Genomic DNA, 10996 nt, shown 5'->3' on the forward strand with positions numbered 1-10996 from the left:
AAGAATAAAGATGTAATACTCCCGCTCTACAACAGTTTAGTCAGACCCCACTTGGAATATGCGGTACAGTTTTGGTCCCCCCACCATGCAAAGGATATTGCTAAATTAGAAGGTGTTCAGCGTCGGGCAACGAAAATGATCCCTTCCTTGCGCAACAAATCCTACGAAGAAAGACTTTCTATCCTTAACATGTTCTCTCTTGAGAAACGTCGCCTCCGAGGAAAATTGATCGAATGTTTTAAAATACTTAATGGTTTCACGAATGTAGACAGATCAACATTGTTTATGATCGATGACAGTCTGCGCACGAGGAACAATGGCGTAAAACTCAGATGTAGACAAGTAAATTCAGATTGCACCAAATTTTTCTTCACCAACGTTGTAGTGCGAGAATGGAATAAGCTTCCACCATCAGTGGTCCAGTGTAACACGATTGACTCCTTCAAAAATAAGCTCGACCGTCACTTCCTTCAACTTAATATCAACTAGAGTAGAAATGCAACGTTTTGGAGTCTTCTGATTAATGTAAAATCACTTAGGTTTAAGGACAGACCACCAAGTCTGGACCATGGGATCTGTGTGGTCTGATTTTCTATGTAAATCTATGTAAATCTCAATTCATTCACCTGTTTTTTTTCTTTATTTCTTCATCTTTCTTTTTTCTTTCTTTCCCACTTTTTTTTTCTTTCATTTATTCATTCATTCATTCTTTCTCTCTTTCTTTCTTTCTTTTCTTATTCATTTTATTCACCTATTCATTGAGTACAGTATCCCCTTAAAACCGTTTGCAAAATACCAGCAACACCCATTACTCACCCTTGCCCGCCAATAAGGATGGAAATGGGATGAGGTATTATTACAAGGCGTCACCCATTAATTAACTTCCTTCAGTTGGGAGTAACATAATGAATGGGAGGAATTATATTAACACGACTCACCTGTTAGTAACCTTCCTTCACCAGGGGATTAAAAATAGGGAGGATGATGGTTGAAACGCCTCACCCATTTGTCAGTCCCTTGCACCTGATTATTAGAGCAAGACCCATTTGCTTATCTCTACCTGGGAAGTAAATGGGAAGATGACTGTTGAAGCGCATTACCGATGACCTTTCTTCACCTGAGGATAAACAACACCCATTACTTACCTTGGCCTGAGAACAACAACAACAACAACTGCCCATTACTTACCTATTTACCTATTTGCTTTACCTATTTACCTGTGAACAAGAGTCACCTCTCCTCCTCCTCCTCCTCTTTCATCTCTCCCACCTCCTTTTCGTTCCCCTTCTCCCTTTCATCACCTTCCAACACTACCACTCCTCCTCCTTTACCTCCTCCTTCCTAACCTCCTCTCCTCTCTTCTCTCTCCCTCCTTTCTCTCCTGTTCTCACTTCCTTCCTCCTCTTCCCTCCTTTCCTCTCCCTTTCTTTCACACGTTAGTTACCTCTGTCTGCTAATTAGAACATCACCCATTCCTTATCTTTACCTGGGAGTGAGAGGGAACGTGGAGTGCATGATACGAGCGGACCGTGGACTCAGTGCCTGGGCTGTGGCGATAGAATGTCCAGGACAGGTTAATTGTGTGGCTGCTCTCTCTCTCTCTCTCTCTCTCTCTCTCTCTCTCTCTCTCTCTCTCTCTCTCTCTCTCTCTCTCTCTCTCTCTCTCTCTCTCTCTCTCTCTCTCTCTCTCTCTCTCTCTCTCTCTCTCTCTCTCTCTCTCAAAATAGTAATTGTTGAGGCTTGTGTGTCCCTCCCCCTCCTGCCCTCCCTCCCCTCGCCGATCATCAGCACAGACGCACCAAGGCTGTAGTGATAGTCTCCCTGGAGACTATCATTGTTTTGATCATCTCCCTGGAGACTATCAGTACACTGATAGTCGTGAGCAGCACTCAGCGACGCCCACTCCCAGGCAGAGCCGTGCCACCCTAAAGAAGAGTGTCCGCCCACCACGCCCGTGACCACCTCACGGAACACTGCCACGGCGGAGAGTGTGTCAGACCATCACAGCCCCTCAACACCACCCCCACCACCACCACCACCACCAGCGTCATGGAGGCTGCAGGGAGGGGCGGCAGGATGGCAGGACAGAGACAAGTGAACATGAACACTGCCGGCAGCCCTGCGGAGTGTCCAGTGTGCATGACAGGCTATGATGGCACCGTGCAGTGGCCGCGCACCCTGCCCTGCGGCCACACTGTCTGCACGCTGTGCGTAGATCAGCTAAAGGTGCAGGGCCGTGTTGCCTGCCCAGAGTGCCGCGTCAGCCACGCCGTGCCCGAGGGAGGGCAGTTCCCTGTCAGCTATGCTTTTGAGGCCTTCATAAGAATGGTGAGAGACGCTGAGGTGGCTCCAGCAGCAGCAGCCTCGCCGCCACCCAGTGCCGGGGAAGGGGAAGGAGCAGCAGCAGCAGCAGCAGCAGCAGGGGCGGCTGGCAAGAAGGAGGCGGCGGGTCTCTCCAAGAAAATACGTTCCTTCCTGCAGGAACAGGAGGCCACAGTTGTGGCCGCCATCACCGCCTGCGGAGGCTCAGTCTCAGCTGAACCAGTACCAGACGACCCTGGCAGGCTGGGGCAAGCGGCAGCAGCAGCTGGAGGACAGGCTCCTGGGACTGGTGGACCAGAGCAGGAGTGCCAGGGAGCTCCTGCAGCAGGAAGAGTCCCGTGCGGCGGCCAAGGAGGAGGAGCTGAAGAAGGGGGAGCAGGGGCTGCAGGCCGTGCGGGAGACGTTGCGCACCCTTACAACAGAGCAAGAAGCAGGCGCGGCGGTGACTGAAGTGTTTTGTGTCACTGGCGAGGCAGAGCAGGCAGTGAAGGAGTGGCGAGAAGGTTTTCCTAATGCCAGCACCGTTACCACAGCCAGGATGGTGAACGTGGCATCTAGTGCAGCCCTGGAGGCTGTCCAGGCAGCTCTGGAAACACTTGCTACAGAGGAGCCCAGGCCCCAGGCAGACCCAGAGTCCACCGTCATGGACAGACTGCACCTCATCTGGACAGGGAGCTTGACGGCCGAGGACCTCCGCAGCCTGACGCAGCCCACCAGGCGCCTGATGAAGGCGGGCCGGGTGTTTGCTGTCCACCGGGCGGAAGGTCAGCGCCGACACGCAAAAATAAGCCTTGAAGCCGGCCAGCTGTGCCTGCACGCCCTGAAGGACCATCCCCCGCCACGGGGTGCGGCAACCCTGCAGTTGAGCGAGGTTGTGCCGCCCTCCCCCCCCTGCACGGTGTTCCTGGACCTGTCCTGGCCGGGCAGCGCGCCACGGCTGGTCCAAATCCGCCTGAGCCCCGACACCCCGCGGGGCAGACAGTTCTTACTGTTGTGCACGGGGCAGCGCGGCCCCTCCTACGTTAACACCAGGTTGTTCGAGGTGAGGAAGAAGGGGGAGGTGGGAGAGCTTGTGTTGGGCGGGGACTTCGAAAGTAACAATGGTCGTGGATCATCCGTCCTGCTGCCTGGCCTTGGTGAGGGTGAGTACCGGAAGTCAGGCCGGGCGGGGGATGTGTGTGGGGTGTGGTGGACTGACCCTACCCGGGGTGTGTGTGGTCAGTTTAGCATCTTCACCAGAGACTGTCAGGCTGGTCTTGGATCGCCTCTTGTCTTCGGTGTGGTGGTGGACGGACTGCACGTGGTGGCCGAGGCAGCCCAACGCAGAGGCATTAAGGAGGTGACTGTGGCGGACTGTGGCGTGGTGTTGTGAGGGTAATGGCCACCACCACCACCACCACCTGGTCAGCTGCTGCGGCCAACACCTGCACCACCGCCCTGCTGTTTGCTCTTCCCGTTGTTTCCGTTGTTCCTGTTGTTCGTCTTCACACTCTGTGAGTTCAAGGCGACGTTCCTGTGTTGTGGTGCGCCGTGTCGTGTACGCAACACACAAGGCTCACTGTGTTGTTTCCTGTGCTCTGCTGTGCTGGTGAGGAACACACACACACACTCTCTCTCTCTCTCTCTCTCTCTCTCTCTCTCTCTCTCTCTCTCTCTCTCTCTCTCTCTCTCTCTCTCTCTCTCTCTCTCTCTCTCTCTCTCTCTCTCAATGATGTGTCGCCTCTAACTTGATTAAACGCCTAATGACTCATTTTTGTTGTCGCTTTATTTTTTCGTTTTTCCAATTCCTCTTTCTCTCTCTTTGCTGTCTGTCCACTCCTTTGTTTTCGTTCCTCTCCTTTCTCTGTGTCCTCCATTTTCTTCATTGCTCTTTTTTTTCTTTTCCTATTTACCCTTCTGTCTTTCTCTTCTTTCCAATTATTTTCATTCACTTTTCTACTTTTCCTTTTTATTTTCCAATCCATTTCTTTTCTTTCTGCACCTTTCCTCTCCTTTCTCTTCCTTCACTGTTCTTTCTTTCCTTTGTTTGAATTTCCTGTACTTTTCTTTCCTCTGTCCTTCCCTCACTTATCTTCATGTCTCCTTCCTTTAACTTTACTTCCCTTTCTAAATATTCCGGCTCTTTCCTTTTCTCCTTTCCTCTCCTCTCTTCTTCCACCTCCTTTTCATCACTTGCCGCTTTCAACATTCGCCGGCACCACCACAACCTCTCCTTTCCCTCCTCCTCCTCCTCCCTAACCTCTCTCCACTCCTCACCCTTTCCTCCACTTATCTCTCCTCTCCTCACCTCTTCCCTCCACTTCTTTCATTTCCTCCGCCTTTCTTTCAAACGTTCGCGTCCGGAAACGTTTAATGGAAAGTGTTTCTGTTCAACGTTTTCTCGCCAATTTATCGCCGAAGTATTTTTTTATGCATTGCTGTTCTTGTGTGTGTGTGTGTGTGTGTGTGTGTGTGTGTGTGTGTGTGCGTGTGTGTGTGTGTGTGTGTGTGTTGATAAATCACACTCGAAGCACGTCTAGTGAACTGGAAGGAAGCGTTCAATGGCAAGTGTGTGTTTGTTTGTTTGTTTGTTTGTGTGTGTGGATTTGTTTGTTTGTTCGTGTTTGTTTGTACGGGAACGTGTATGGGAACGAGTGTTGTTTTTATTTTATTTACTTATTTACTTATACATTTATTGATCTATTTTAACCATTCTATATTTATTTTGTATTGTATTGCATTTATTTTATTTTATTTAGCTTATATATTCATCTATTTACTCATGTTTATTTTATTTTGAGTAGGTTAGTTATTCATGTATTTACTTATCCATCTATTTTGACATGTTTATTTTCTATTGCATTTTTTTTGGTTTTATCTATTACATGTGTATGGCTGTCATTTATTTATCTACTTATTCTTTCATTCACTCACTTATTTATAGTTTTACATCGGAACAGTTATATATTTTTTTTTGTTTCCTGTTAATTCATATGTTCTTATCTACCTATTCTTTTATTCATTCATTTATTGTTTAGTTTTACATCTGAACGGTTACACTTATTTTTTGTCTTGTTATTTTTATTAATTTTTTGTGTATTTTATTATTAGTTTATTTATATTGATTCATTTAGTCATTCATTTATTACAAGTGTTCGTCCCCTGGTGGTGATTTATTTGGATGAATCTTTCCCTTCCGTGAATGATTATATTTTTATCGGTTTGTTTATCGTTGTGGAATTTTTAGCAAAAAAGTGTTACAAAGAGGGATTTTTTTTCCTATCATGATTTGGGTTCCTCTGTTATATTGCTTCCCCCTATTACGAGTTTTTTTATTTGTGTTTTTCTTTATTATTATTACTAGCCTTGTTTTATTCGCGGTCTCTTTTTTTTGCGTGTCCCTGAGCTCCCTCCTTTACCGTGTCCGCATAGTGAGAGGGGCTGTGTGTGTTTGCCTCGTGGTGGGCGTTTGTAATGGTGAAAAGAGAAAAAAAAGAGTTTCTATTGATTATGAAACCTAAAAAAAATGTACATCCTTTAAAAGTAAATGCATGTTAGATACATGTTAAAATACATGTTCTAAAATATAAATGTTTTTTCTTTATTGTTTACCAGCGAATGAGGATGAATTTTGTGATGCTTCTTAATGGGAGTAAAAAATGGAGTGTTTTGAGTGTAGAAGTGAGAGGAGGAAATAGACATGTTGAGAGAGAGAGAGAGAGAGAGAGAGAGAGAGAGAGAGAGAGAGAGAGAGAGAGAGAGAGAGAGAGAGAGAGAGAGAGAGAGAGAGAGAGAGAGAGAGAGAGAGAGAGAGAGAGAGAGTTGTCTTACATCACCAAGCGTTTCAAAATTTTCATAACAACAACAACAACAACAACAACAATAATCTACACACACCAACACAACTAAATTCCCTCGCTCGCGCCATTAATTGATATATAGTTTAATATCCGCTTTTATTTTTTTTACCTCCCTCACCTGACAAAATAAAAGGTCACAAAAAATCCCTCCCAAAATAGATGACGTTGCGTTATGAAATGTATAATGATCGACGGGCTGTTTTGTTGGCTGTCATTAGCGTCCTTTTTTTTTTTTTTTGACAACAAAGGAGGCAGCTCAAGGGCACACACACACACACACACACACACACAAAAAAAAAAAGCACGCTAATCGCTGCTCCCATAAAAGAGTCAGAAGAGGTGGCCAAAAGCAAGGTCAAATTCGGGAGATGTGTCCTGATACCCTCCTCTTGAAAGAGTTCAAGTCATAGGCAGGAGGAAATACAGATGAAGGAAGATTGTTCCAGAGTTTACCAGCGTGAGGGATGAAAGAGTGCATATGCTGGTTAACTCTTGCATAAGGGGTTTGGACAGTATAGGGATGAGCATGAGTAGAAAGTCGTGTGCAGAGGGGCCGCGGGAGGGGGGGAGGCATGCAGTTAGTAAGTTCAGAAGAGCAGTCAGCGTGGAAATATCGATAGAAGATAGAAAGAGAGGCAACATCGCGGCGGAATTTAAGAGGTAGAAGACTATCAGTAGGAGGAGGAGAGCAGCTGCTGATGAGACGAAGAGCCTTAGCCTCCACTCTGTCCAGAAGAGCTGTGTGGGTTGAGCCCCCCCACACGTGAGATGCATACTCCATACGAGGGGGGACAAGGCCCCTGTATATGGATAGCAACTGCGCGGGGGAGAAGAACTGGCGGAGACGATACAGAACGCCCAACCTCGAGGAAGCTGATTTAGCGAGAGAGGAGATATGAAGTTTCCAGCTGAGATTTTGAGTTAAGGATAGACCGAGGATGTTTAGTGTTGAAGAAGGTGACAGCTGAGTGTTGTCGAAGAATAGGGGATAGGTGTTTGGAAGATTGTGTCGAGTTGATAGGTGGAGAAATTTGAGTTCTTGAGGCATTGAAGTACACAAGGTTCCTTCTGCCCCAATCGGAAATGATAGCAAGGTCTGAGGTTAAGCGTTCTGCAGCCTCCAGTCTGGAGTTGTGTACTTCCTGTTGTGATGGTCTTCTATTGAAAGAAGTTGAATAATGCAGAGTGGAGTCGTCGGCGTACGAGTGGACAGGACAGTTTGTTATGGAAAGAAGATCATTGATGAATAATAGGAAGAGAGTGGGTGATAGGACAGAGCCCTGTGGAACGCCACTGTTGATAGGTTTAGGGGAAGAGCAGTGACCGTCTACCACCGCAGAGATAGAACGGCCGGAAAGGAAACTGGAGATAAAGGAACAGAGAGAGGGATAGAATCCGAAAGAGGGCAGTTTAGAAAGTAAAGACTGGTTCCAGACTCTATCGAAGGCTTTCGATATGTCTAGCGCAACAGAGAAAGTTTCACCGAAACTGCTAAGAGAGGATGACCAAGAGTCAGTTAAGAGAGCAAGAAGATCGCCAGTAGAACGCCCCTTGCGGAATCCATACTGGCGATCAGATAGAAGATTAGAAGTGGAAAGGTGCTTTTGAATCTTCCGGTTAAGGATTGACTCAAAAGCTTTCGATAGACATGAAAGTAAAGCTATTGGGCGGTAGTTTGAGGGATTGGAGCGGTCACCCTTCTTAGGCACAGGCTGTACAAAGGCATACTTCCAGCAGGAAGGAAAGATAGATGTTGATAGGCAGAGACGAAAGAGTTTGACCAGGCAGGGTGTCAGCACAGAAGCACAGTTTTTAAGGACAATAGGAGGCACTCCATCAGGTCCATAAGCCTTCTGAGAGTTGAGGCCAGAGAGGGCATAGAAAACATCATTTGGAAGAATCTTAATAACAGGCATAAAGGAGTCAGAGGGGGGGATGAGTAGGAGGAATATGCCCAGAATCGTTCAAGGTGGAGTTCTTACCCTCCTGGTTTATTTCTATTGATTCATTTAGTCATTCATTTATTACAAGTGTTCGTCTCATGATTTATTTTTATTGATTCATTTAGTCATTCATTTATTAGCAGTGTTTGTCTCGTGGTTTATTTCTATTGATTCATTTAGTCATTCATTTATTATAAGTGTTCGTCTCGTGGTTTCCCTTATTGTTTTATTTTGGGTGAATTTCTCCCTTCGTGAATGTGTCAATATTCATCCGTTTGTTCATTATTATGGAATTTTCAGCAGTGTTTCAAAGAGGGATTTTTTTTTCCTATTTCATGATTTGGGTTCCTCTATTATATTGCTTCCCCCTATTACGATTTTTTTTTGTGTGTGTTTTTCTTTACTGTTATTACTAGCCTTGTTTTATTAGCGGTCTTTTTACTTTTTTGTCCTTGAGCTCCCTCCTTCCCCGTGTCCGCATAGTGAGAGGGGCTGTGTGTGTTTGCCTCGTGGTGGGCGTTTGTAATGGTGAAAAAAAATAATAAAGTTTGTATTCATTATGAAACATGAAAAAAAAAAATGTACATGATTTAAAGGAAAAATACATGTTATAAAATATAAATGTTTTTTTTTTAATTGTTTGCCAGCGAATGAGGATGAATTTTCTGATGCTTCTAAATGGGAGTAAAAAATGGAGTGTTTTGAGTGTAGAAGTGAGAGGAGGAAATAGACATGTTGAGAGAGAGAGAGAGAGAGAGAGAGAGAGAGAGTTGTCTTACATCCCCTAGCCAAGAGTACTGAGTAGATGGCGTTTCAAAATTTTCATAACAACAACAACAACAACAGTAATCTACACGCACCAACACTCAACTAAATTCCCTGACTCGCGCCATTAATTGAAATATAGTTTAATGCCCGCTTTTTTTTTTTTTTTTTACCTCCCTAACTGGACAAAAAAAAAAAAAGCTCACAAAAACAGACCCCAAAATAGATGATGATGATGTTGCTTCATGAAATGTGTAATGACCGACGGACCGTTTTGTTGGCTGTCATTAGCGTCCATTATATATTAGTGAAGTAATTATATAGGTGTGTGTGTGTGTGTGTGTGTGTGTGTGTGTGTGTGTGTGTAAGTAAGTAAGTAAGTAAGTAATGTTTATTGCCATAATATACACACATTGATATATACATATATATATAATTATAATTCTGGCAACGAATCTAGCCTGTCAAGCCGAAGCTTCCCGACACACTGTATATTTATTTCATTGCACTATTATTATCTTTCTAAAGGTTGCAGATAGCTCCCAACCTTAAAGCTAAATACAAATATACAATAAATAACAACATTAACTATAATACCAGATGAAGTTATAATAGTTATATCTAAAATGTTAACTATAATAACAACTACAACAGCATCAACAATAATAATAATAATAACAATAATAATAATAATAATAATAATAATAATAACAATAATAATAATAATAATAATAATAATAATAATAATAATAATAATAACAATAATAATAATAATAATAATAATAATAATAATAACAATAATAAAAATAATATGGACAATAGTACTATGCAATTCACTGATTAGATTTAATAATGTAAATTTGTGTTCATGTTTCAGGAATAAATTATAATTTTAACCGTGATTGTTTTGGATTGCAAATAAGTGTGTTTTTACTGACTTTTTAAATAGAGAGAAATTATTACTATTAAGGAGATTTTTTATTTCTACTGGCAAAGAATTCCAAACTTGAGGTCCTGAGCATAAAATACTATTTCTGAAAAGAACTGTCCTGAACTGTGGAGAGATAAGATTTATATTGTTCCTGCGCGTATTATGCAATGTATTAATAACTTGAAAAGGATGAGTTCCATGCATCAGTGCGAGGTTTTTATAAATAAATAATAGTAGAAAATAGCAATGAATGTTTTTAAAATTAAGAAATCTATGTGTGGAAAATACGTTATGTGTGGAATCAAACTTGTTCATGTAAAACATACACCTAAATATCTTATTTTGAGAAACCTGAAGATTTTTAAGAAAGGAAGGCCACGTACACGCCCACACAGATACACAATAAATGAGATGCGGGTAACAAAGTGTATAATAAATAGTGATAAGTGCTTCTTGTGTAAGGCTATTTCTTATTCGATACAGTATGCCACATATCCTAGATAGTTTATTTGCAACAGAATTAATTTGGTATTTCCAATTGATATTTTGATCTATGAAAACGCCCAAAAACTTAGTATAAGAAACTCGTTCAAGTACTTTTCCTTCAAGTGTTATAGGTGGCATGTTAGTAGTGACTGATCGGTTTTGAAAGATAATGTATTTTGTTTTTGTGATATTTAACCTTAACTTATTATGTTTAAGCCACATATTAATTGAATTGAGCTCATTATTAATGTTTATATGCAAACTATTTATATTTTTATCATCTAATAGTAAATTAGTGTCGTCAGCATAAATGGTATACTTAAATTTATTACTAGCATTGACAATATCATTAATATAGATGAGAAAAAGTATAGGTCCTAGGATAGATCCTTGCGGTACACCCATTTTGATAGGCTTGAAAGAAGAATATTTAGAATTACAGTAAACAGCTTGAAATCGATTTGTTAAATAATTTTTGAATAATTCTAAAGGAACTCCCCGAATCCCAAAATTACTAAGTTTACTTAAAAGAATTTTATGACATAGCGAATCAAAAGCCTTAGAAAGATCTAAAAAAATTCCAACTAAATAATGTTTCTTTTCCAGATATTTATACACATTATTGGTAAACTGAAATATGGCTGACTCAGTAGAGCGCCCTGGTCTAAAACCATGCTGACAATTCGAAAATAAATTATTTTTCTCAATGA

At 42.5% G+C, this 10996-nt stretch overlaps 1 protein-coding gene across 1 annotated transcript; it reads left to right on the forward strand.

Moving 5' to 3' along the window:
- Nucleotides 1-2049: 2049 nt before the first annotated feature.
- On the forward strand, nt 2050-5892 carry LOC127010201 (uncharacterized). The gene is made up of 2 exons (XM_050884080.1): nt 2050-2328; nt 2531-5892. The coding sequence occupies exons 1-2, from the start codon at nt 2050-2052 to the stop codon at nt 3692-3694; spliced, it is 1443 nt and encodes a 480-aa protein (XP_050740037.1). The 3' UTR covers nt 3695-5892.
- Nucleotides 5893-10996: the final 5104 nt, after the last annotated feature.

This window comes from Eriocheir sinensis, chromosome 42 (genome assembly GCF_024679095.1).
Source record: "Eriocheir sinensis breed Jianghai 21 chromosome 42, ASM2467909v1, whole genome shotgun sequence".
NCBI classification, from domain to species: Eukaryota; Metazoa; Arthropoda; class Malacostraca; order Decapoda; family Varunidae; genus Eriocheir; species Eriocheir sinensis.